The 27,031-nt window shown below is 41.9% G+C and overlaps 1 protein-coding gene across 2 annotated transcripts in view; it reads left to right on the plus strand.

The window, feature by feature from the left end:
* The window catches only part of LOC106924129 (unconventional myosin-IXAb-like), a 142,074-nt gene that overhangs the window by 64,410 nt on the left and 50,633 nt on the right, over window positions 1-27,031 (plus strand). Inside the window, exons 3-9 of one of the 2 annotated variants that reach the window (XM_014997669.2) lie at window positions 5,317-5,411; window positions 6,235-6,297; window positions 8,439-8,538; window positions 10,665-10,718; window positions 17,634-17,734; window positions 17,922-18,048; window positions 23,674-23,763. In XM_014997669.2, coding sequence (XP_014853155.2) covers window positions 5,317-5,411; window positions 6,235-6,297; window positions 8,439-8,538; window positions 10,665-10,718; window positions 17,634-17,734; window positions 17,922-18,048; window positions 23,674-23,763 — 630 coding nt within the window. The remainder of the gene's footprint in view (window positions 1-5,316; window positions 5,412-6,234; window positions 6,298-8,438; window positions 8,539-10,664; window positions 10,719-17,633; window positions 17,735-17,921; window positions 18,049-23,673; window positions 23,764-27,031) is intronic. The other variant, XM_088006523.1, reaches the window with a different exon arrangement.

Here is a 27,031-nt window from a genome sequence, read left to right on the forward strand (position 1 = left end):
GCCTAAAGACAGCAAGGTTGCTCTTTCGCCATATTGGCTAAATGCAAATGTATTGCTAGCTTGGTTAGCATTAAAGGCTAACTAAAGACACAGAGTGTGACCAAAATTAGGTTGCAGTTGTAAAATTTGGTCTTGCATATTCATGTTAATTTTGCTGAAACTTATAAATCCATTTCGAAAACAGAAGCATAATAAGCCTGCGTTTAAATATTACAGTGTAAATAAAACAGCAGAGAAGGCATGTTTTCACTTTGACACCCGTTTTGTGGGGGAGAAAGAAAAACTGCTTAGGGTCACCGAAAATTTCTGTGTGGACAAGAGGCAAAAACAACTGAAACTTTGCTGTTTCACAAAAAAAACAGTAAAATTGTGTAAAAAGGCCTTAATTTGACAAACAAGCCTAATTGGATTAATCATTTATTAAACATGACTGTATAACTTTTATTATTATTCTCTCTATGGAGCAACAATCTAAAATAAGCTAATCTAATATTAGCTTATTTGTTAGCTTGCAGTTAGCAGCTAAACGGACATTAGCTTAACTTGCAGACTGAGAAGATGTGAAACATCTAACTTTAGTAAGAGTGCTGGGGATCACTTGTATAGCTTTTACGCCATTCAACCCATATCCACATACAGTGTAAGGAAGAGTCCCATAAAACACCGTACATTTGCTCTGAGGTCCCTGCTACATTCTAAAGGCAGCTAGTCAAGCAGATGTTTGGACACATAGTAGTTTCTCAAAGTATCATAAAGATTTGAGGGCAGGGATGCACAGCAGCTGGATGAGACAGAAATGACGAAGAAACAGGGTGAAGCAGAGGAAGGATAAACCAGGTGATGCATATTAATATTTAAGCTAAACAAAGCCAACCTACTAATGCTAATAAAAGGGGATGTTTTCTGTCTGGGCCCCCCCTGCCCTGTAAGCTCTAACACAGTAAAACCTTTAGCACCGCTCGCTTCCTGTGAGGATGTTGACCTGGGGTTTCTGCAGCTGTGGAGGAAACAGCAGGCTAACATAATGTGACAGCGTGGAAAGAGCCCACAGGGCGATACCAGCCCAAAAACTGCATTCATTAGCATAGCGTCAGTGTGAGGTTCTTATGCAAATACTAGGACACGGGTGCGTTTTCACAACACGTTTATGCCTTTAGGTGCAATGTATTTGCATCATTAAAAGCATCTGCATCTTTAATGTGTTGATAGGAACTTGTTTTTAACACCTATAAGTATTTATTTTTAGATTCTGTCACACCACAAACGAAGGATTGTTTCAGTTTGTGGCATAAAATCATGTTTTAATCATTAAAAAAAAACCTATTCAGTCTTTTATGGGTTAGAGATGTATGGAAAAAGAAATGTCATCCACCCCTCAGGCCCTTCTTGTTCCTGGTTGTTTTCTGGGAGCAGGCATAAATCAAACTTCTCATGTACAATATCTGTCTCAGCAGTTTCTCTGGAAGACGTTTCCTTATTGCATGCAGGCTTTTACGTGTCGCATCAGCTCGATGAGCCACTTTTAAATGGGAGTCATCTGTGCCGCACGACAGGTTTGGCGCAGATTAAGTTTCAATGAACAATCTGGGTTGTAATAGATGGATAGATTCAACTTTATTGTCATTGCACATGTCCCAAGTACAGGCAACGAAATGCAGTTTGCATCCATCCAGAAGTGCCAGAGCAAGTTGTAAATACAATATATATGGTGATCTAAATATCATACAGATGTACAAATATGATACAATGTACATGTCCACAGCTGTGGCTGTGATGAATGTACATCATCATCACAGCCAGAAATATACAAATGTATGTACAAGTGTATACACAGTATACAGTATTATTGTGAATATACAGTATTGGTGCGAATGTTCAGACTACAATATCTGTAAACTATGACTGTTTTGTAAGAGGCTACGCATTAGTTTGGCATATCACAGGTTTAAATGTTTTGTTTTTTCATGTCTTAAATAAACCAAAACGATGACATGCGCTGCCATACTGTTGCTGCACCACTTGATATTGCGTTTATTATGAACAAAAGAAGCTAACTCTAAAAGTCCAGGTGTTGGTTTGGTTGAAGTGAACTGTGGTGCGGTTTGAAGGCTTATGTGAACACCGTGCGGACCGGAGACCGCTCCAAAAGCACGAAACAGGACTACAACGCAGGGCATTCTGGGAAAATACAACCAAAAGAAATATCGTAGTCTATCACTAGTATTAAATGGCTCATGGCTCTGGCTCGTTTGCCACAAACAAAATAAATCCTTCTACAGCTAAAATCTGACGCCACGCCACTTTTGTTTACATTTTGTGAAGAAGGAAGTTGCAGTCAACTTCTTTTTGAGGTTTTCGTGATGTTTTCTTTAGTAGTTTCTGGTGCAGCGCCTCCACAGGCGAGGAGGGGAACAGGTTTTTCAAAAAGTTGTTAATTTGACCCAGAGCAGAGTGAAAGCGAACCACACCAACTTAAATGTACCAAATGTTACAATGTTTGTCCCCAATTAAACAGAGTTTATCAGACTAACGTGTGAAAACAGCTTAAATTTCCCTCCTTGATTTGTTGTGAAGACATGACTGTTTGTTGACTCTCTGATGCCCACTGGAGACAAAAATATGCAGCTCTAGGCGATGATGCTTTCCAATGGACCTTCTCTATAGTCCTTGAATTAACTTTGGAAACATGGAGTTTCAGGACAGGAGGACGCATCAATGTCCCGACCTCCAAACTGCTGAATGCTCCCGGTATGCTCCTCGGCCCTCACACCCCGTACCAGAGCCTGCACACACAGTGTGTGTTTTCCTGCGCTGTGGTCACAGCAGGCGTTGACCATGAAGTGCAGCTCCACTCTAAATCATCCAGGCTCTGCCGCCCTCCTCATTAATCTCTTTCCCACTTGCAGAGAATGCACACACACCAACTCCTACAGCGGCGCACGTGGGCCGCGTTTCTTTAAGATCCGTGTTTTTACCCAAGAGCTCACATACTGAGCCGGCGGTGGTTTGATGAATTCAGGAAATGGATTTTCCCCCTGAAACTCCAAAATGGAAATATTTAACCACTGAGGGGCTCCTGCCTCCAGAGGCGATTGAGTTTGGCTTTTCATTTTGGATGGAGGGAATCGGTTGCTCTTTTTGATCCCTTGTTTTGTGTTTGAGTTTGTCGATCTCAGGTCAGCTTGTCCGCAGACGATGTCATTTTTTTCCACAAAATTTGTGATAAGATAGCTTTTTTTGAGGGGGAGGGACACATATTTCTTCTAACAGTAGTATTGCTGCAACAGGTGGGGGAGGGGAGGCAGACAGAGGGTATTAACATTTGTTGCAAGATTTTACACAAAATCAAGAAAGTTATGGAAAACGTTGAGCAGCCTCATTATGAGACTGTCTTCGGTCAGAGACTTATTCAAATTTGCTGTGATGCAGACTGCTACAGGAGATCCGCCGTCAGCATCAACAACAACTCTGAAGAATCTTGAATAATTTAAGTTCAAACATTTAGTTTGCCTGTTGGATGACATATACTATTTTTTTATTGAATTTAATTTATGATTCATTTTTGCTACATTACCAGTGGCATTAATCGAAAAATTAACAGCCAGTCCATGTGATCAATATCAATGATTGGCACAAAACCTAATCGGAGCACACATCATTTTTACTAGATCATCAATAAATTCAAGAAAATGCTTTATGCCCCTGGAGACCTGAGGAACCCCGTTTCATGAGGCCATGTTGTTCAGGAGCAGCGTTGTTGTCTGATAGCCAAGCAGTAACAACCACACAGCTACCAAAAAACACCTGTAAAGATGTAATACACAGTTTTTCATCATCACTTTTATTGTTATCACGATAGTACCACAAAATATTCTGATACATTTTTAAGTACATTTCACTCACCCACAATATAACATAGTTATAAACAACATCAGTAAATATTTTTTGTTATAAAGGTGATGCTAACATCGGACATCGGTATCGGCCCAGATTTTCACATCGGTGCATCAAACTGTAGAAACAACGTGATGAAGAACCTGGATAATGTAACAGATATGTGCTACACAAATCAACACCTCTTATTTCTGGAGCCATTCCTTAATTCATGATAATGACAACAATTAAAATAATAATTATTTATTTGCATTGCACTTTTTTAAACAAGTGTTATAAAGTTCTTCACATGAAAACAAATTAAAACAATATCATAAATGACACAAGAAAAACAAAAAGCATACCAAATCAATAAAAATACATAACAATGTAAGAAATAATAAAGCAGTAAGTAAAAAAAATAACTTAATTAGAACAGAATATGCGTGTTCCTCACAGTTTCTGTGGCTGTTTTGTCCCTGCAGGCGACCTGAATGTGTGTCAGGTTCTGCTGGTTTCTCCAGGGTTTTCTTATTATTTTGTCTTGGTAATGAATCAGATCAAAGCTGGATTCAGCGGCAGGTTTTCCTTTCATGAACCGAGTTGTTGCAGCGCTGCAGCATCCAGCCTCTCTGTGTTTCTGCTGCTTGTTATTTAGGCAGAAGGTTCATATCGTCTTTGATGCCAAAATGCTTGTATTCTCCTTAAAGTTGTACCTTTTCTGGTTCTCTTCTTAACTTTTTTTTTTATTCCTCCCTCTGTTCTTTTTCTTCTGAGTTCCTTCTCTTTATATTTTCCATTTGTCTGTTAAATCCCTTTGTTTTCTATCTTCTCTCTCCTGATTTCCTTCCTGCTACTGTTTTGTTCAAAGCTTTTATACCCAACAGATACTTTTTTCCCCTCGCCTCGTTTCTCTTTCTTCTCGTCTTTGTCTGTCACCCCAGCGGGCCCCATCGCACTCCTAATGAGAACACCAATGAGTCCCCCAGGGGCCCCTAATGATGGGCTCTCTCTGTTGGTCTGCATCGCAGCAGAAATGCCCACCATGAGGAACGCCTGTGTCTGTTTTCAGCTGCGCTCCGTTTGCCTTCGCAGTAATTTGGCAGCTCAGAGTGTGTGTGTGTGCGTGCGTGCGTGCGTGCGTGCGTGCGTGCGTGCGTGCGTGCGTGCGTGCGTGCGTGCGTGCGTGCGTGCGTGCGTGTGTGTGTGTGCGTGTCCAGACCCTTTCCTGCACCTCCTGACCTCTGATAGAGTATAATGATCGGTCGCCTTTCCCTCTTTTCTCACATAAATATTCATTGTTCCTGACATCTGAATATTATGGTGTGAAGATAATTTCTCTGGTTTCTTGTGTTGCTTGAATGTTGACAGAATCGTGCTGGGATTCTGTACCTGTGTCGTCTAAAGCACGTTTTAAAAAAAAACGTTTTATTTCCTCCGCAGGCTTTTGGGAATGCCAAGACGGCGCACAACAACAACTCCAGCCGCTTCGGGAAATTCATCCAGGTCAACTACCAGGAGAGCGGCACCGTCAGAGGGTAAGAGAGGAAGGAAAACACAAAAACTTCCATCTATTTTATTGGGGGGTTTTGTGATCGACCACCATAAAGCAGTGAACAATTTTATTAAAATTTAGGTTTAATAAAAAGCATGCTTAAAGATTATTTTCAAAAGATATTTTTAATCTGAGAAGATTGAAATGAGCCTCATCTGAACGGTTGTTCAAATTTATTGAATAAGACTTTTTGATGTTTTTCTAAACCATACATCACTTTCCTAATGCTTTGTATTGACCTATAAAATCCTAAGAAAATACTCTAAAGTCTGTGATTTCAGTGCAACAGAGAACGCATCTAATTATATTTTCCTTTCTATGTTAGTATAACTCTGTTAAATCCTGTCTGAGACTGTTTGAAAATGCTTAGTTTTTTTGTTTTTGTTAGGTTTTATTGGCTCTAGTGGCCTTTATTTCCTGTGACAGCTGCGTCGAGGACTAAATCCTTCATATGTGGGTTGTGCTTAACCCCTGCAACACCACAGCACACCCTGAAAATGCTTAGTTATATATATTTAGTAATATATTATTATTTGTAAATTTTTGTAATGTAGGCACATAATATTTTGTGTGCTCCGGTGGCAAAGTGATGCCATTTTATGACTAATTTCACTGTCGTGTCTTTGTGCAAAGACAATAGAAGAAGTTTAAGACTAACAGGCATCAAAGTTCACCGGTGTGTAAAATCATGTGTAAAAAATCTATACAGTACAATCCGTTCCTTTATTTTCAGCTTGATTTCTAATCAGATCATCAGCAGCTTCATCCAGACTCTGTTAATCGTATCTGTTTTTTTTTTGTTTCAGAGCTTATGTGGAGAAATATCTGCTGGAGAAATCCCGCCTGGTGTACCAGGAGCACAACGAGAGGTGAGCGAATCCAACGCCCCTCGTCTTTTTCATCTGGTTTACAGGGTGCAGACTAAGACTGGCACATTTTTAAAATGACCAGGCACCAAGTTGAGCCTTTGCACAAAATCAAATCAGAAATTGATTTTCTCTTGTAATTGTATCTATTTTACAAATCTGTGTCTCTGTGGTTTCTGGGATTGTAGTACCCATCTGGTGCCAGTAGGTGGTGATTGTCGACATTAACCGCATTGTTATTCAATAAAAGTTTACATATTACTTATTGTAAACAAATGGGAAACAAATTGGATAGTTTTTATTAAAATCTTAAATTTTTTAACTAAAAACTGTTAGCATGTAGACAGAAGATGATTTTAAAGCAAAAAAAAAGTGTTTTTGATAAATGTCCAGGTTAGCTGAAGTGACATAACTTTGAACAGTTTTCCACTTACTTTGGACGCACTCAAACATAAACTTTTCTCGGGGTAAATCAGCTCCGGCGCTCTGAGCGCCACCTGTGTTCGTTTTTCCTCAAGGTAACACGATGACATAACCTCTGCGTTGCCCGTCCCTCTCAGCTGTCCAGAAATCAAAATGAAAGGAACCCGTCCTTTGGGAAATCCAGCTGCGTGTCCGTGTTTTACCACAGGTCAACAAATCCCTCTAACCCCAACCGAGTGAAGGGTTTGTGTTTCGCATCGATGACAGGCCCTGGTAGCCATATTGATAGGATAGAAACGGGAGACGGGACCTCCCACACGGGTCGGAGCCATAACGGAGAGGCGGGAGGGGAGCGAGCGATGGGATGATAAACTACAAACTGTCTTAAATCTTAAGTCTTTGGCACGTTGCCTCTGAGTGACCCCTGATGTGTGGAAAGAAAAAATACTGGCCAGGACATGATCAGGGCAAAGGCTGAGCTGCCGTCAGAAACTGGGTCAGGCCCATCATCACACTGGAAAATGAAGGTTCTGTCCGCAGTCGGCATACTTTGGAGGTTTTCCCCTCTGGAGTGTTATTAATAAAGTCAGGATAAACCGGCTGTAGAGATTGAATTTATGGCTACAACGTGTTTTCCCCTTGCAGTTTTTTTTTTTTTTTGCCACAATTGCCAATCTCCACAAAGGAACAGCTTCAACAATTACAGATATAAACATCACTTGTATTTTACAATCCCACTGCTGTTAGCACAATCTTTCAAAAATCCCTCAGAGAACTAGAGCGTCTCATCTGTCATTTTATGCCTAAAGAATGTGGAGCTTCTTATTATTTATAAAGACAAAAATCTATTTGCAATCTGACCAAACCGCCTATTGCGCCGCCATTTTTGTGAGCATGTGAATTTGCTGATCCTCTCTGACAGGATAAATATAAAGTCCTGGGACTTGTAGCTAAAAGCAATCATTTGTTAACACATTGTGTTGAATTTTCCGCCAGAATGTGAAAACTGTTTTTATAAAAGTGTAAAAAATAAAGGTGCGCCGGCGTGGTCGATTCCAACTTAGCAGTTTTGTAAAGTTGCAACAAATCTGATTTCTTCCATAGAGCTATAAACACAAGATACTTCTGTGTAAAAACAAAACAATTCAGATAAAAACAGAGCTGTCTGTCTCTGTGGATCACTGAAAGAGAGCAGCTGGTGTTACACAGCTCTGCACTGAAACAGGATTTAAATGTTGGGCATGTAAATCCTGTTGTGCTAACTTAGCACATTTAGCCTTTCTGTCAAGCTAACTGTGCCAGCCTATTAGCACAGTTAGCTAACTAACATATTTGTATGTCAAATATTGAATGTATTTCTAACGGGTCGGGTGTAAAGGATGTTTATTAGCTTGAAGCAAAGACTTGAAGTTCATTTTCAGATGGAATAAAATAATGTTTCAGTACCCTGCACGTCATCCTGGATAATCGCAGGTCGCTGCTTCCGACCCGAACGGTCTGCAGCGCCTTGTTTCACTTAACACGAAGCGGCGATGTCAAAAAGTCTAACCGATACACATGATGTGTTGTACTTTTTGTTTCAAAGTGAGCAATGGCGCATTTCCCCTCATATTTCAAATTATTCCAAAGATCAACAGGAGATGTAATTTTATGTAACGTCTGTGCGTGTGCGTGTGTGTGTGCACGCGCGTGTGTGTGCGTCTGCGTGTGTGTGTCTGCAGGAACTACCATGTTTTTTACTACCTGCTGGCTGGAGCCAGTGAGGAGGAGAGGAAGGCTTTCCACCTGCTCAAACCAGAGGAGTACCACTACCTTAACCAGGTCAGCCTCCACCAAACTCACACATCCACACAGATGCACACACAAACAAACAACAAACAAACAAAAACATCACCAGATTTCTCTACCATTAATCCATTAATATGGAAATCACCAGATTTCCATATTAATGGATCTTCATTTGTACAAGTGATAAAAATGCAGAAACTGAAACAGACGGTCTCTCTGCTGGCTCCTGTTTGCTCATTTATCAAAACTGGAGCATGTCTCATCGCTCACAAGTCCTGATTCCAGGCGTCTGTTTGTGTGTTCATTTTTCTGTGTGTGTGTATACATATGCCAGAAGCCTACATAATGTGTGCATCTTTTTGCAGTACATCTGTGTGTGCTGGCAGCTCCCTTTTCGTTACAGTACTGCAATTCACCAAGACGGAAACAGAGAAATTAAACCTTTTTTTTTTTTTTGTCTTCTGTCCTTCTACTTGTTTAAAAATATAAAATAAAATCATTTTGTCCCTCTCAGTTCTCCTTTAATCCCTGCAACAACACCAACTCACCCCCACCCTTTCCTCTGTGCCTACTTGCAGCCTTGTTTCCATGGCAACTGCAAAACTGTGAAAGTCGGTCTGGTGCCGATTTGGACGTGTGTCGAGCGCGCCAGAAGTCACCATGGTTTCACGATTACATTATTCACACCGAGTGCTCTCACTCCTCACCGCCGGATTAAATGGAGTCAAATACAAATAATCTAGTTCTAATCTGAACCAGCCGCCTATTGCGCCACCATTTTTGTGATAAATCTTTGACTTGTGGTTCAAAGCAACGACCTCTTGATGCTTTGTGTTGAGCAACCGAGATGACATTAGTGATTTTAACAGCTTTTTATTAATATTGTGTTCAAAAATAAAGGTGCAGATTTACTAGTTAATTTAACATGTAGTTAACTGATCTTTACCTTCACTGTGGGGGAAGGTTGGAAATTATTTCTAATCCAACAGAACAATAGGAATCTCCCAAAAAGACACAAAGGAGCCATTTTTCTGTAACTGGCTCCTCTCCTGAAATTTGCTCAAGTTTTATTCTCTGTTTCAATGTAGCAGCTTAAAGGAGAGAAAAAAAAAGTTTGTCTCTAACAAAGATAGAGTTGACTTTTTAAAAGCTTCTTGCACGTTTTCTGCTTCTTCTCACTTCTTTGGTGCTGAAAATAACTAACTTTGAGATTTCTCAATCAGTCACAGCGCTAACACTGAAGAGTGTTGTCAGAGGAAACCCCGGCTGAGTGAAGGCTGAACTTCCAGTGTCCTTCCATTCCACGTGATTCCTCGGTTCATCCTTAACGCGAGCTCATTCCTGAGTAGAGTTATTTATTTCTGTGATGTCTGAACTTAGCAGGGCTGTTTTCTTTTCCTTTTAAAAGCAGGACTGGAGAAAGTCTTGAAGGCATTTTGCCTCTGCTGACGCTGACCAGAGAACGTGTAAACGTAGCCAAAGTGACTGCATTGAAGCTTGGCTTTGATTTTTGTAAACTGAGGTCTGATCAGCTGATGTGTTTGCAAAAAGAAGGAAAGGAGGGAAAAAATGTCTAAATAAATAAAGACTTTGTCTTAAAAAGCAGCTGATTGTCAAAATGTAGCCGGTTTTCGGCAACAGAAGCAGCAGAAAATCCGGAAAAATGTGATTTAGAGCAGCTTTGTTGGTAATTGATCTGTGTTATTACACAGTATTGGACTTGAACAAAACCAGTAGAGCCATGTTAATGCTACTAGCACATTTTTAACATTTTTATATTGTAAACTTTCTGCACTCCAGAGCTACCGGCTGCTCTGGTGAGTCTCAGATTTTGACTTTGGATTTTGAAATTCCCAATAACATCCAAGTCGGTGATGAATGTTTATAAACCTGTCTGAGTCTGTGTGTCCTGGCCGTGTCGGGGATGTCCGTCTCTTTGACGCCGTCTCCATCTCCATCAGTCCTGATGTGATCACCGCTGCTCTGGTCTCTGTCTGTCCCTCCGGGACGTCCAGTCACTTCTCTAATTCACACAAAATTTTAAAACTTTCTCTTTGAGAAAACATTTTTGCAGGAGTTGTTGGTGTTTCTTTCTTTTTTTTTGTTGTTTTTTTTTTGTTTTTTTGCTTTTGTTTTAACCCACTTTGCCTTGCTTCCAGATGACAAAGAGACCACACAAACTCCACTGGGACAATTTCTATGAGTCTGAGCTGGTCAGTATCGCGCCAACTTGTTTGTGTACGTCTGTGTTTATGGGTGTGTCATGCTTCAGTGGGGTTTTTGGTGCCAGTCCTGGTCTTGTTGTCTCTCCTGGCTGTCCACACCCCGCCTGCTTTCAGCGAACCGGACCGACGTTAGAAGCAGCCTGGCCTTGGCTCTGTTAAATGTGCTGTAAGATGTTTGAAAGGATACCTTGTAAAGTCACCGTTTAGGTAGATCTGTGGGAACACGACGAAACGTCTGTGTCCTTGTTACTTAGAGATGCACCGATCCGAATTTGGGGCCGATTTATGATATTATGTTAAAGTGAGTAAATGAAAGGCCTGTTGTCGTCGTATCAACCCTCCAGACCACTCAGGTCTTCTGGTTCCGATTCTTCTCGGTTTCTCCAGAACCAGAACCAAACATGGAGAACCAGCATTCAGTTTTTATGCTACTCTAATCTGGAGCAAACTTCCAGAAAACTGTAAAACGTCTGAAACACTGAGCTCCTTTAACAACTGGAACGCCATAAAGTGTCAAACTGTCATCGTTTTCCCTTTGCCACTGCAATTTAATGATTTTATTTTATTTTCCTTGCAATCCTACAAAGTGCTTTGAATTGCGTCGTTGTGGAAAATGCACTTTCCAGAAATTAGCCTCGCCCTGCCTTGACTGAGCGGAAGATTTTTTGCTAACTTATTATTATTTTTAAATTTTCTGTATTTCCGCGCTGTTAATGCTGCTGCTGATCTTCTGATTTCACGGTGCATCTCTACAGTTAGTGAAATAAAGTGCAAATGAAAAGGAATCCCTTCAAACAAAGCTTGTGGATGATTCGCTGCTGGTTGATGATGATGATACCAAAGCTGGAAATGCCATCTTTGTAGGGAAGCTTCAGGATTTCACTACGAATAAAGGATCGCTTGGCGTCCAACACTCAACTTTAATTCTTGACACTAAAAACAAAACAAAACACAAATATTGATCTTTTTGCCCTCTCAGAGCATCAACAGACTTTTTAAAGGAACAGCAGTGAGGGAAGTACAAAGTAGACAAAGATAAGACAAGAACAAAACTGTATTATAATAGAAACTCTCTAGAATTACAACATTTGCTGATATTCAGACGAGGATCTAAAGTTTGACATGGGTTCTGATTGGAGGACAACATGATTGATCTACCGGCTTCACGTCCGGAAACTTCCCTACAAAGTGTGTGGTCTGGGTCCATTCTCTGCGTGTGTGCGTGTGTGTGTGTGTGCGTGTATGTGTGTGTGTGTTCGCCGATTTGCGTGTGTGTGTGTGTGTGTGCGCGTGTGTGTATGCGTGTGTGTGTGTGTGTTCGCCGATTTGCTGCTCTCCGCCACTGTCCTGCGAGCCTTAAGATGAAGTGTGTAATGTTTGGTCAGTGGGATTTGTTGTGTGTGTTTAAGGGATTCGGTATCGCCTAATGGGAGATTATGTTCCTCGGACTGTGCCGTTGAGCAAACACACGAGCCATGAGAATTGGTCCGAACAAATACGACTCCCAATTTCACCACATTTTATTCTTGACTTTGGCATTGTGCGTGCGGTTTTTCTTTTTCTTTTTAGACTTCTCTTTTATCCGAGGCTCTTACCCATTCCCGAGAAAAATAACTTGAGTATCAAAATGTAATGAAATTCTCTTTAAAGTGGGCCTCCAGGAAAGCAGTCGTCGGCTCAGAATGAAACGAGCTGCAGACGTCGGAGTGCGTTGGAACATTTCCTGCAGCAAAACAGCCATTTGTGTTTCTCGGTTCCTCCCCAGGAACATTCTCCACCTCGCAGCCGAAGCTGGAAGGAGGAAATTCAGCCGTTTATTGGCATAATGAGAGATGTTTGGAACACACTCAGCCAGTTTTGCTGCAAGAGCGGTTCGAGTAATTTCTGTGGAAGTGTTTTTCCGTTTGAATCGAGCATTTCTTGTTTTGTGGCAGAGTAGTGTTAAACAATGCTGCGCTTATGCAAATAGACTGTTACCATAAACACCTCGAGTTTTATAGTGATAATTTCTCTTATAAAGGGACTTAATGTCTGAATGTGGGAGTTCAACGAAGAGTGGAGTAAATTCGGCTCAAAGTATCAAGATAATTGAGCAACTATCCAAGCTATTATCCTTCTTGACGTGTATAAAAAAAATCACATTTATATGGCTCAGTGGAAAGCTTTCTGACATTTAAATACGAGTATGTAACTGGTGTAGTACTTTAGTGTCACCGGAAAATGCAGGATCAAACTGTAAAACTTTAAAGCTGCTGTGTACTGCTGGCACCTCTCCACCCAACGACCTCCAGCACCATTTCTTCCCTGATTCGGAGAAGGTACTCTCCCTTTTTCCACCTCAGCATCACGCAGACTTGTGGGTGCTGATTCTTCACACTCTGCTGCGAACTGCTCCAGGGAAACCAGAGATCCAGATCTGATTAATCTGACAGACTCATATCTTCTGCTAAAGGTTGAGGACACCATAACAGATCCCATCAACACCTCGGCTGCAACTAGAAACATTGTGAGTCGATGATATTGGGGGAGTCAGTGGACTTCCCAAAGGACATTGCTGAAAGCTTTCAAATCCCCAAGATGCACGCAAACTGGTTGGCCGAACTCCCATGCATCCTCCAGGACCTTTCTTAGGGTACACCACTGACCCAGGGTTCTACAACTAGGACAGAAAACATACTGCTGCTCCTGAATCAGAGTCTAGACTATATCTGGCTGATTTTCCTCAATAACCCCTGATTGGACCTTACCTTTGAGGCTTTGGAGTACGATTCCCCTTATAGTTGGAACGGACCCCATGGTAAAGGCTTTTTAAATAGCGGGACCATAACCTTGGTCTGCCCATCCAGGGTATCTGCCCAGACCGCACTACATCCATAACCTCAAGGAACTCTTGACGAATCCTATCTTATCTCATCTTTTTTGGAGCCTTGCCAGATTTTTGCCCACTTCTGTCCCGATTTGAGGTCAGCAGCATCTCTACCATAGACAGTCTGCTGTCATTGAGCGTTGAAGTCCAACCAGCAGAACCTGGGAGTGCCCAGCAAGCTCTCCTCTTTTACCATGGTGAACCCCAATGTACAGGCACCTAGCTGGGGGCAAAAAGTATCCCAATGGCCCTCAGCCAGGCCAACCCCAGGGCAGAAGAGTGTTCAACTGCTCTTAACAAGACCAACGCATCAGGATGAGTCAGACTATATCTGAACTTCACACACCAGCTCAGAGAGGTGACACTCCACGCTCTGAGAGCAAGTTTCAGTAGTTGAGAGACAAAAGCCACTTCCCAGTGGGAAGGGGTTATACCACACCAACATCCGTAATTACGTGTGCAGGCGAAGGAACACTTTTCAATCAGTGTTTCTAATCTCAAGAGGTCTTTGCAGCCTGTTGTTACTGAAGTAGTTGTAGGAGTAATTGTAGAGACAGCTGCTTTTTAAGAGATTTTTGTTTTGTTTGACTTCTCTTTAAGTCTTTTACCATTCAATCCAATGAAATGTTTTTTTGAACAGGCCTTTTGCTGTGCAGGTACCTTCTTGGACAAAGTGATGTCTTTAAAATGCGTATCTCAGTCTCAGTGAGTCTGTCCATCTCTCCCCAACCGACCCGTCTCGCTGTTTGTTGCTTCTTGCTCTCATAAAGGCCGTTGAGTGACCTCATTCTGTCTGTGACCCCCACTGTTCAAGGACATGATGGCATCGTAGTCACACAGATCCTACCACACACCCGCATAGAATGTTTGTCAGACTCTCAGACCACCTGTCTGATCACCTGACCAACTCCCCACGTAGGCCTGTTTAACCTCTGACCTCCCCGTGTGCTGAATGCACAGCAGAGAGTCAATCAGCACAAAAAATGCCACAGATCTGGAAGCAAAAATAGAAAATAAACATTCAGGAAAGAAAAAAACCCTGTTTTTGCCCAAAGATCCCAAAGACCAAACATTTTGGATGTTTCTTTTTGATGGCTGAAACCGAGTCGGGTGTTTGGTGGCTGTGAGAGCTCTGGGGTTGTTTGGCCGTCTCTGACTTGGTGGTGTGGAATGTCTGGTCGATGTGTTGGCATGCTGTATTTGCTCCAAAACAGTGATTTTATACTCAAATGATGATGAAGTCGTGATTTGTGATATCTACACCGCCTGGCTAAATCGTCACATCCCTTTAACTTTCTCACAATGTTACGACAACAAACTTAAATGTTTTTTATTAATAGATTTTCTTGAGATGGATCAACACAAAGTGAGGTGGAAGGAAAATGATACTTAGGATTATGACTCAACTGCAAACATACCAAGACATGACTGTCTACCTAAGCTGACCAGCCAGCTGGTTAGAGCAACAGGAGCCCAGAAGCTACAATGCATTGCTTAATATCAAATTATGTTCGCCTTTTCCAATGCCCTAGTCAAAGTCCAGGCCTGTTTCAACTGGGCATTGTGGCAAGACTTGAAAACTTGATGTTTACTGATGTTCACCAAACAAAAATGAATGGCGAAAAACTTAAATCCGGCAACTTCCTGAAGACTTTCAGCGTGACTGCAGCCAACAACGGTGGAATTGGTTGTTGTTGTAAATGTATTAAACCATAAATGTATTAAATTCCCTTCCACTTCACAATGAATCATTCCCTTTGATTCATTGCCACATAAAATCCTAATCTGATACATTTCCGTTTGTCGGTGATATGGACTATTTCAAAAATGTTCAAGGGGTGTGAAAACCGCTGCGAGGCTCTATAGATGTAGATCTGATGCTGACATATCACTGTGATCGGCTAATAAGCAATGTATACTTGTTTTACTGACACTAAATTAGATATAATGAATAGGAATAACAGAGTCTGTATCAATATTTTTGCTTAAAACAAGACTCTTGCCTGTTCTGTACTCTTCTTTTTTTTAAAAACCCCAAATAGCTAAAATGTTGGTTTTTAACCAAAGTATTCCCTTGAGGCTGCCAAAACTGATCTCTTTATTTTCTCAACTTCCATCAATGTATCACATTGTGCCATTCTGGGTGTTTGAGGTCAAAAACAACCGGCGGCGGCTATAAAACTCGTCTTTCCCGGGTCTTGCCATTTCGCCAGAAGCCTCGGCAGACCTTTTGTTGCAACCAGAGAAGCTAACCGGAGAAGCTACCCCCCCGCCCACCCCTCTGGACCCTCCAGTCGTTGTGGGACAAAGAAAAACAATGGAGGAGAGGGAAAGGAGTGTTGGAGAGTAACGTGTGGAAGAGGGTTCCAGAGTGTGGATTATAGGTTCTTGTGTCTTCCATTGGCGTCCGGTCGCTGTGGTATGTGCTAATTACAGCCCGGGAGAGGCTCGCTATTGGGAGCAGGGAGAAGCTGACCGAGCTTAGGGCCTGAGGAGACGCTGCATGAGGACACTTCCTGGATCTGTGGACTCAGACATTGCTCAGGATGTGACGGATGGCGTCTCTCCTCCATCTCAACCCTGGTAACAAAGACTGTATGATATCAGAGTCTCATGATTGCCCAGGAATGCGCTCGTGTTCACCATCCAGGGTTTCCCCCCCTTTGTGCAGCTGTGGCTTGCTGCTCTGCAGATGAGATGAACTATGGAAATTATATGTTTTCCTTGACATTGTGACATGCTGGTTCAGCCATTTGCTGTCAAGGCTATGCACGTCGATCAACTGACTGCTGGTTGTGATGAATGTTAAACTACGTTGTTTTCAGGGGTGGGCAATATGGACTTAAAGTTTTATCGCAGTATTTTGTGGTAATATAACGATAAAAATGATAAGAACTATTTATTACTTTTCTAGCTGCGTTTGATTTGGTCACATAATTGTGCAAATTGGAACTATGAAAATAAATCTGCTTAATGGAAACATGGCAATTTTGAAAAAAACTCACATTTGATAAAGTTTTCACAATCAGCAGAGGATGTTGCTACTGACGGAAAAGACGGAGAATTGGTAGGAGGATGACGGCGTGGAACAAACTTATTCACATGTGATTTTAATTGTTATTTAATGGAAACTACAAAGTTGCAAAATGTTTTTCAACATTTGCAAAATATGGACAAAGTTTTGCACACATCTATAGATGATTCGTAGCTAGTATTGCTGATTGTGATGAGTGTTAAATTGTGTTGTTTTTAGGAGTGGGTGATATGGACGTAAAGTTTTATCATGATACTTTATGCTAACAATGAAAGTAATGAGAATTATTTGTTACTTCTTTCTTAGGTAACCATAGCTGTGTTTCCATTGACCATATAATTCCACAAATTTTAATTACCGAAATAACGGAAACGCTGCAATTTTTTGATAAGAAGTTTTCACGATCCAACAACTGGATGTTACTCCTGGCGGAAATGACAAAGAAGATGACAGGAAGTAGTGGGAGGATGACGCCACGACTTGTTCATATGTGATTTCAACCTCGCTTCTCATTTAATTTAAACACCGTAATTGTGAAATTGTGTTTTTCGACATGCTGACAAAATTTTGAGCACATTTGTAATGGAAACGCAGCTGGTGACTGCATGACGCTGCAGTCATTACCCCACAACATATCCATGTGTAATACACTTCTCTAGAACACTATTCACATAAAGAAGCATGAGTTGCCTCACTAACCTGCACACAGTGACTACGTTTAATCATATTTTCAAACTTTTTCCATCAACAAACACTGGAAAAAGTAGTAAACCTTACAATCCCAACAATCCCAGACAGTTTTGAGGGATTTAAACATTACCTGGAATTCATCCTAACGATAAATCAAAATTCTTATCGCAATAAGAAATTTGTCACGATAAATGATACACGATAAAATAAAGGCCCAACCCAGGTCTTTTTTTTCCCCAAATACTGCTGGTGCTGATTTCTGTCCCTGTCTTCTTCTGCTCTTTTGTCTTCGCATGTTTCCTCCCGACACCAGCAGGACTGTTTCACCGTGGAGGGAGAAGACCTGAAGCATGACTTTGAGCGGCTGCAGCTGGCCATGGAGATGGTCGGGTTCTTACCGTCCACTCGCAAACAGTAAGGCCGAGGCGTGACCCCCGCAGACCCGCTAGGATATTAAATCAACCTGTAACCCTCCCATACGTTTCTATCAGCCTGTGTCAATTTATTTACGGCCTCTCCTCGACTCACGTCGATACCTCAGCGGGACGAGTGGGCTGGGAACGATCGACAAGCGATAACAAAATGGCGCATTTCTTGTCAGGATTTTCTCCCTGCTGTCTGCCATCCTGCACCTGGGGAACATCCGTTACAAGAAGAAGACCTACAGGGACGACTCCATCGACATCTGTAACCCGGAGGGGCTGCCCATTGTCTCAGAGCTGCTGGAGGTCAGCAAACGCAGATTGGAAATGTTTTTGTTTAGTTCATAGTGTTAGGAAAGTCACTGTTTCAGAAACATTCTAGATGCACAAGAAACTTATTTATGTCACTGCTGTGTTTGCTGTAACACCCAGAACCGGATTTATAAGAATGTGGGCTTAAGCCGGTTTTGGTGCCTTAATCACTAAAGAAAAGCAAATTACATCAATAGATGTGAACTGATGAATGGTAAGTTTAACACATCCTTTAGCCATTAACTCTGATGTTCCTAAAGAAATCGCTCAGAGAAATCAAGAAAGAAAAAAAATTCTTCATAAAGATCTCAAAATATTAATATAACTCACCTGATATCTGTCCATGAGTTTGACATGAAGTAAAATGTTTTCAAAACATGCATTCATTTAAAAAAAATTTTTTTTTTAATTGTTGGTGCCCCCTAAAAAATTGGCGCCCTGGGCTGCTGCCCTTCCTAAAGTCTGATCTGAAAGCGTTTAACCTCTGCTCTGCTGCAGTTGTTGAACGCTGCTTGAATGTGATTTTACCACCTGAACGCGAGGTTTTTTTTGTTTTTTTTTAAATAACGAAGCTGTTGACAGCAGAGATGAAGAGGCGCTTCAGGTCCCAGAGAGCCGTCCAAACATCCAGGGATTTGACAAAACGTCGTTAAAGTTCGGGTTGTTTTCAGACGGCTGCAGCCGAACATCAAGCTTATCTTTGACTCCACTTGTTGAAAACATCAGGCGCTGATATCAGCTGCTAACATGCTGTCAGCGCCTGTGTTTGAGCACTGATTATAGATTACTTTAAGATGGAGTTGAAAGGATTGATCGTAATTAATTAAATAATCAACTAATTTTGTAAACAATTAATTGTCCATAAATAAAAAAGTCTGTTTGCTAAAAAAAACACTAATTACACCAAAACTATCCAAAAAGCTATGCATTTTTCTAATATTGTACTAAATGTATTCTCAGTTGGATTTCTAATTAGGTGACTCCTGAAGGCATGCAGGTTACATGTGACTTTATTTAGGTGTATCAGAGTAAAGGAGGCTGAATCAGGCCTGGGCAATATGGCATAAAACTTAAATTTCTTCATGTTTTCATACCAGGTTAGATTTTTATTCTCTGGGGGTGAGGGGGTTCTAAAAAAGAAAGTACAAATGATGGAAAATATTTTCAAAACAGAGTTTTCAGTCACCCCTTTCTGTGAGTTGTGCAAAGGAGTATTAGGGCCAGGCTGCAACTATTATTGTATAATTACGAGGATACAATCCTGATATTAGCAGAAAAAAACACGTGTTCTTACGGGAAGAACGAGAAAAAAAGGCTTTTAGTAACCAAAAATGAACAATAATCTCCAAGCTCTAGGATGAATGTGACTGCATGAAACGCTTTCTAGATCTGTGTTCGTGGTCATAATGTTGGCAGCACTTACACCAAACTGTTTAAGTGCTGCTCTAAAGCTTTGCGTTCCTGGAAAAGTGCAGCCATCACTTCCTCAGCACGTGCCATTTTTCTTTCTAAGGACAAAAGTTCAGGTGAAGTTCCTTTCTTCCTCTCGCCTCATAATGAGGTTGTAGATGTAAAAACTAACTCCGGCCGTTAAAAGGCGTCAGTCCTGCTGCTCCTGAAAGAGTCTCAGGTCTCAGGCTCCTCTTTCTCTCCGTTTGTGTCATCCGCTTCCTTTCATCCCTTTCTGTTGTTTTTCCTAAACCTGATGAGTTTCAGTTTAGCAACCGTGTTTTCTGTGAGCTAATCAGTCTGCTGTGTGAGTTTAGTCTGCTACAGACCTGTTATCTGTCCGCAGGACGGAAAAAACAGCTCCTGGCCCGGCCCGACAGGCCGCGCAGTGTTTACACGTCTCTGTGGCAGGCTGCGGAGACGCTGAGATCAGACCGCGAACGCACACGCCGACTGCAGCCGTTAGCCGGACGCGCTCGTCGAGTCCCAAACAAAGCAGCGTACTGAGCGTTGCCTGTCAACATCGCCGCGGGGATGTTATGACTGCGGAGAGCATGCCAGGGTCCCAGCATCCAGACTGGACTCTCTGACCCTCCACTCTTTCTCTGTCTCAGGAGATCCAGAGTGGCATTGACGTAAGCCGAGCCACATGTTGGCCACATGCTCATGGGCCGGAGTTTTAATTTCCAACTTATTTAGACGTCTGTCAGCCCGCACCGAGGCAAAGGCCCATTGAGACGTTTGGAGCTCGCTTCGAGCAACCGTTGAGGAGACGACGCTTACAGACGCGTTATGAAGCCGTAGAGTCAGGATAGAGGTTTTCTTTTTATTTGTTTTGTAAGGTTTTTTTTACAGAAGGAATGTTTTAAGACAATTGTTGACTACAGTCAACCAGTACTTCAGGTATTGGGTTTGCTTTCGCAGCAAGAGCCTGCTTGGTTTGCATTTCCTTTTTCCTTTTTTATAAATGAAAACTACATTTTCTTTTCACTCAGGTGACCTTTGTGTTGTATTAAAATATGATTATCTAGAAACATTTATTAGTGGAACAAAAAGAAAAACATCAGAAGTTAAAACAAAAGCTAATACTTTTCTTTGAATTATGATTCATGACCAATGGACTAGAATGACAACAGAAATTACTGTTTTCTGCAACTTAAAACTCACGAGTCGTCCGTTTTGGTTCAATGTGTCAAGCGGATGTGAACCAGGGGACTTTTTTTTCCTTTCTGAAAGAGTAAGAACTGAGGTAAAAGGAGTTGACTTGGACTTCCTGCTTCCTGTGGAGGCAAATCTGGAAGAGGAAGTGTGGCTCGTGTGGGCCGACGGATGGCTGTCAAACCTGATCCGAGGTTTGAAGTTGACTGATTGGCAAAAAGGGTTTCAGTGCAGAGTGAAAATCAGAGCGGTGACACGTATCATCCGTAAGATATAGGGTTGCTCCTGATTCAAGGAGTTCAAAAGACTTTGGAAAGACTGGAAATAAAACCTCCAAACCAGAGCTTGTAAAACTCCTGAGTGTTGAGCTACTAGGGCGGTGATGATGGCAGAACGCTAAGCCTGTTACCAGGTAGGGCTGTTGTAAACGAATATTTTAGTAATCGAGTAATCTATCGATTATTCTTACGATTAATCGAGTAATCGGATAAAAAAAATTCTAAAATGAAATATTGGTAAATCTGGCATAATACCGGTGTTACTATCAGATATCAATGTCAGTCCAACTTTTCATATTTGAGCATCCCTAACAGTTGCTTTTTTGTAGTTTAGAAAACTAACCTGTAACAATAATAGCTCACTTTCTAAGTTGACCAGAAGAAAAGTTATAGAAAAATCTGAAATTATATTGAATTTAATAACAAAGAGGCAGGCTCATAAATATGCTTATAAAAATGTCTACAATCCAGCTTTTAGTTTATGTATTCATCTTCAGTGAGTTTAATAGATTAATTAAACTCACCTTGCCACCTAACCTGTCACGCTTTGGGTTTGAAAATACGGGAAATGCCGCCTGGAGTGGGAGGAGAGGGCGAATGAACGAACATGGGGTGGAGGGGAGGAAATAGACCAGAGGACTGACGAACCGTTAGACCGGGGGACGAACATGGGGGGAAGCAATACGGGATATTTACGACACCTTCACTGGTCACACTCAGAAACTCATCTACCAGCCATGTACGATGCGCTCCGCCACCCGTTTCTTCAGACCGGGATATGAAATTTATTGTGCGGTTCGTCGGTAAAGCTACATTTACACGGTAAGCATCAGCTACTCAGCCGCCCGCCCTGTTCAGTCTACCGCTCACCTCAGCGCTCTTCCCGCCGTTCGCTTTCAACCAGCAGCCCCGGAGGAGAAATGCTGCCGTACTCCAGGCATTCCCCCAGTCATTTTAAGGATGCTTATTAGTTCCCCAAAAACGATAAAAAGTCGGGCAATCTTGAAGATTGGACTTTATGCCGCTGAGACTTAGCTTTTGTCAACAACTTAGAGGCGGAAGTGAGAGCTCCGCGCAACGCAAATGAAGTCCCGGCCGGAACACGGTGCGCTAACTAATAAAACATAAATTAACGAAGCTTCGAGGCAGGTAAATTTTCCTCGAGGAATTTTAGTAATCGAGGTACTCGAATCATTCGAGGAATCGTTTCAGCCCTATTACCAGGCAACAAAAACTCGGAAACGTAGCGTCTAAAGACCAATCACCAGCAAGCAGAATGGGCTTTGCTCCTAGCCGAGGGATTACCAGGCAGTGTGAAACGAAGTCTGATTATACCACCCCCTGTGATTTACTCACTGCACACACACGCACACACACTCCTCCAGTGTCCTCAACCCACTTCTGTCCCTATCAAAGCCCTTCACCAAAATGGACCCTAATGGTGTTAACTAAAATGCCAACACACTCTGTTTCTTACATGAAGACATCAGAGATGAGTCCACACAAACACGCAGAGGCTGAGCAGCAGCTGTTGGTCTCTCTCCCATAATCCCTGCCGATAGAGGAGATGTGTGCGGTGACATCTGCTGCTCCCACTGTGGCCCCCGTCGTCAGGGCCCGGTCCACTGCAGGCCACATTCAATTGTCCTACATGCGCACAGAGCAGCGCTCACAGGCTAATCTCGGTCAGCGGCGTTAGATGGAAGCGCTGTGGCTCAGGTTTGGGTTGAGGGTCGTTAATGTGACCCTTAACGACCTCCAACATGACGTTAAGGGTCACGATGGTGACTGATATGGAAAGAACTACGTTTGAGGGCATTTTATATCAAAATCACAAAGTGATAAAGACACGATAAAAACCTAAAACTAAAAGAGAATCACTGTTTAGCTGTTACTGACCACGCTGGAGGAGCTGCAGAGGTCAGATGGGAGAATCTGGGTGTTTTCACCCCTGATGGTCCAGTAAACTCGGTTACAACATTTGTTATACCTTCAGCTGGTGTGGTTTTCTTTCACTGAGTCAAATGATTCAATTCCTTTGAAAATCCTGTTCACCCCCTTTCGCCTGTGGTGGCTCTGCACCTAGAGCCACTGCAAGAAACGACAAAGAAGGTGAACACAACTTCCTTCTTCAGAAAATGTAAACAAAAATGAAGCGGCGTCAGATTTCAGTGGTTGTTTGATTTCTCTTTTTTCTTTTGAAATGACCATGACCCGTTTCTCTCACCAGCTCTAGACTCACGTTTGTTTGGTTGCATTTACCCAGAATACCTTGCGCTGCAGTCCACTTCCTGCTTCTGGAGTGGATTCTGAACTGCTTCCGTTCACATATGCATTCAAACCGCACCAGAGTTCACTTCAACCAGACAGAGAATTAGGGATAGGAGGATACAGAGTTCTTCGTTTCGGTCTGCATCAGTTTGGTTACGCGTTCACACCTCACCAGACAAACTGGACTTTCTAGGCAGTCGAACTGCAAATCGATTAAAGCGAACAAAACAAAACCGGTGTGAATTCAGCCTCTGTTTTCAGGAATTGAAGAAGGGAAACATCTAAAAATCCTGCAAGACTCCGGATCATAAGTAGCCCACATCTGGTTTATCTCAAAGCATTTAGAAACGTACACAAAAAGACTCGCAGCTGTAATTGTTGAACAATTACAGCTGCTTTATCAAATCCAAATAGAACGCATTAAAGTCGGGGCTGGTTTTATTCATCACTGTTTGTTTTCCAGGTGAAAGAGGAAATGCTACTTGAAGCCCTGACGACCAGGAAGACGGTGACCGTCGGAGAGAGGCTCATCGTTCCCTACAAACTGGCAGAGGTGATTCTTTCTGTGAACGCAGCAGCACCACCGTCATGGCGGCGCACCACATTCCTAGCATCACCACCAAGAACCGAAAAGAGTTTAAATGCGGCAACATTTCGTTACGAACTGTAGGGGAGGTTAGTAGTTCGTGTGTCAAAGACTTGGTGCTTGTCTGAGGAGTTTTGTTGTGGCATTCCCCCGGCCCCCGCTCCCTCTCTCGGTCTCTTTGATGGGGGTCTCTTCCTCTGCAACTTCCTGTTTCCTGTGGAGTAAAGCAGCGGTGGCGTTCCTAAACACACCAGCCCTGTGGACCCGCAGTCTGTGCAGTATTAAACCTCCTGGGTGCCTTGGTTGACCCAGATCGACTCTGGTGACGATTATCACTGGACATTAACATTCAGCTCTCTCCGTTTATCCTTCTGCTGCTAAACGGTCTGAAGACGGAGAACCTGAGCTCCTGTTTGTGGCTGCTGAGTCTTTTGTCTAAGGAAGGAGACATTAAATGTAGATTGCCTGTTAGCCATCCCAGCTACAATTTAGCTCAACAATAGTTTCCCCTGTCATCCCCCCACCACACACACACACACACACACACACACACACACACACACACACACACACACACACACCTCGCCATAGTCATGTGCTCTTTTCTTAGGAATGTGCAACCTCCACTGGAATATACAGCACAGAAGCCAGAAACCAGATTCTTGTTCAGCATGTCTGTCTCTCTCTCCGTCTCCGTCGGTCACACACAAATTCACTTTTTCCAAAGCGGTGCGTTGCAGAGGCTCCGACGATTTGATCAGAAATGTGACCTTCTGTACTCTGTGTGTGAGAGTGGCCTCTGTGATAAACTTTGTACCGAGGCCTCTCGTGAGAAAGGTTCTCATGGTGAGGGTGTTGGCTAGAAAGTAGAGCGAGTGAGATAGAGAGGCAAAATTAATAATAAAAAAAAAATACTAGAACAGTGGTCTGTTTTTTATTTTTTTTTTAGATTGCTGGTCATTTTCATTAGCGCCACTTGTAAAGATATGTAAGTAGGTTTGTAATAAATGCACTAACATTGCATCATTGCACTAACTAAGTCTCGCGCTGAAAAATGTAGAAAAAATTATTTTGTTCTTAGTCACAGTGAAAAATATTGGGAATTTTAATCCTGTGTTTTACTTCTTCAGTGTTTCAAGGGATTTCTGATTCGTAGTAAACAGTGGAGGGGACACTTCTGCTAATGTGCTAACAGCAGAGCTAATGTTTCACTTAGCGCTTTTGCTAACTTTGAAACTGTTGAGCGCACTTGACTTCCTCTAAATAAAAATTTCCAAAACACTAATTTCTGAAAAGTTTCATTTGAATAAAGTTCGACATTTGCATTAAAGTTTTGCTTATCAACTGTTATCAATTGTTCAAGTAGCCAGACGTTTATATTCATGCTCTTACTTTGAAAGGGATGATGACTCTGTTTCCTCTTATCGTATTCTCTCTCGTTTTTCCCTACCAGTAACATTATTTCAAAAAAGAAATATACAGAAATAAAATAAAACATGAACAAATACAATATTTAAAGGCATTAAAGATATAACCGTTCAAAGGCAGATAAAATGCAAATCGAAGTTGGCGCTTTAGCGTTAGCTTCCAGGTTTAGTGCTTTAGCAATAGCAGAACTAATGTTTGTGATCAGTGCTTTAGAGTTAGCATGACTAACTTTTTGACCTTTTGTTTCCTTGGGGAATAAATAGGATGCGACACAGACACTCCGTTCATTTAGGCAGTGGCAACATGGCTGAATGAGGAGCCATATTTAGCTTGTCGACATACTCAGCAGTAAAACGAAAATCTAGTCAGACTGAAAATTAAGGTATTTCTCCATGGGCCTGGATCCCATAGAGAGAGCATAAGAAGAAACCAGGACTCTGGATAATCTGGAGTGCAAAGAGGAAACGGCATCTTCTTGTTGATAATACAATCATTGTGTGTAAAATCCCCCCAATATGAAAAGAGGCCAACTTCCACGAATCAGACCATACACAGAAGACGGATTACACTAAAACAGATATTCAAACTGGTCCTGACGAAGAGATGAAACTCACTTCAGGAGTAACGAAAGTAAAAGTTTGCCCCAGCTTGACCGAGGGCCGTGGGAGCGAGTGGAGGCCACCTGTGGAATCCATAACACGCCTGATTTTATACAAAGGAAACGTGGGGGGAGAAAAAAAAAGGAACCTGGCAACAGTTGCGGTCTCTTCTCAGAAATAATTTCTTCCTACTTGGATAAGAATGTTTGAGAAAGTGTGTTAGGCATCTGTCCCATCCACCCACATTGTCTCAGGGAGATTTGGACAGGAGTGTCTAGAGTGTGAGCACATGAACCTCAGCAGAGCTCGGCGATTCCCGAACTTCAGCCAAGAAGCTCGAAACTGGCTGAATCGATCAGGCAGCCTGCTGTTGAGTCAGGCTAAACTGTCCTGTCTCAGTAATGTTCAGGACTCTCTGTATATTTTAACCAGGAGCTGTGCTAAATATAAAGACTTCAAATAAATTCATCTTTACTCCAGATGCAAACGTCACGCTGAAATCTTTGACATAACTCTCTCATAGCACTTTGGAGATTATTTTTCTTTCTCTGTGTAGGAAGATGGGCAGATGGACTTGGTTCCTCAATTACCTTTGCTGGTCAGAACTCCAGTTATTTAAAACGGCTTCAAAATCTAAGTAGGCTAAGTATTTTAGATAAATAAATACGGAATTATTTAAAAAGAAAAAGAAGTAATATTCCTTTAGCTTTGTAGAAGCTACATGCCAGATGCTAGCTTTAACGCCTTTAGCCAGCGTTGTCGTAAGATGCTCAGAATGTTTGCTTAGTGCAAAAATTTTGTTGCAAGACGATTTTGAAACTTTACACTTACCCATAACAGACGCAGCTCAGCTAACCAGCTCGCTAGCTAGTTTTGTTGCTAATATACCCCAACAAAATTAGCAATATTGAGATATATTGCTAATATTGTTGCTAACTGCTAGCTAGTCTGCAGAGGTATGTTAGCAGCTAGTTACCTTTAGCCACATCCTGTGACATCGTGTCATAGAGCCAGTAAACGTGTGTGCACACGAGCCAAAGTTTTGCTTGACAGAAAAGTCCTGCGGGAAAAAATTAAAAAATTTCATGTGATACTAAACAGTTCTGCTAAAGGAAAATTTAAGACCTGAGATTAACATGTTGAAGGCCAAATTACAAATATTTTAATTAATTTAAGAGATTTTAAAACCTTAATATTTGATGAATTAA

Source organism: Poecilia mexicana, unplaced genomic scaffold (assembly GCF_051168715.1).
Source record: "Poecilia mexicana isolate PSO_F unplaced genomic scaffold, ASM5116871v1 scaffold_6, whole genome shotgun sequence".
NCBI classification, from domain to species: domain Eukaryota; kingdom Metazoa; phylum Chordata; class Actinopteri; order Cyprinodontiformes; family Poeciliidae; genus Poecilia; species Poecilia mexicana.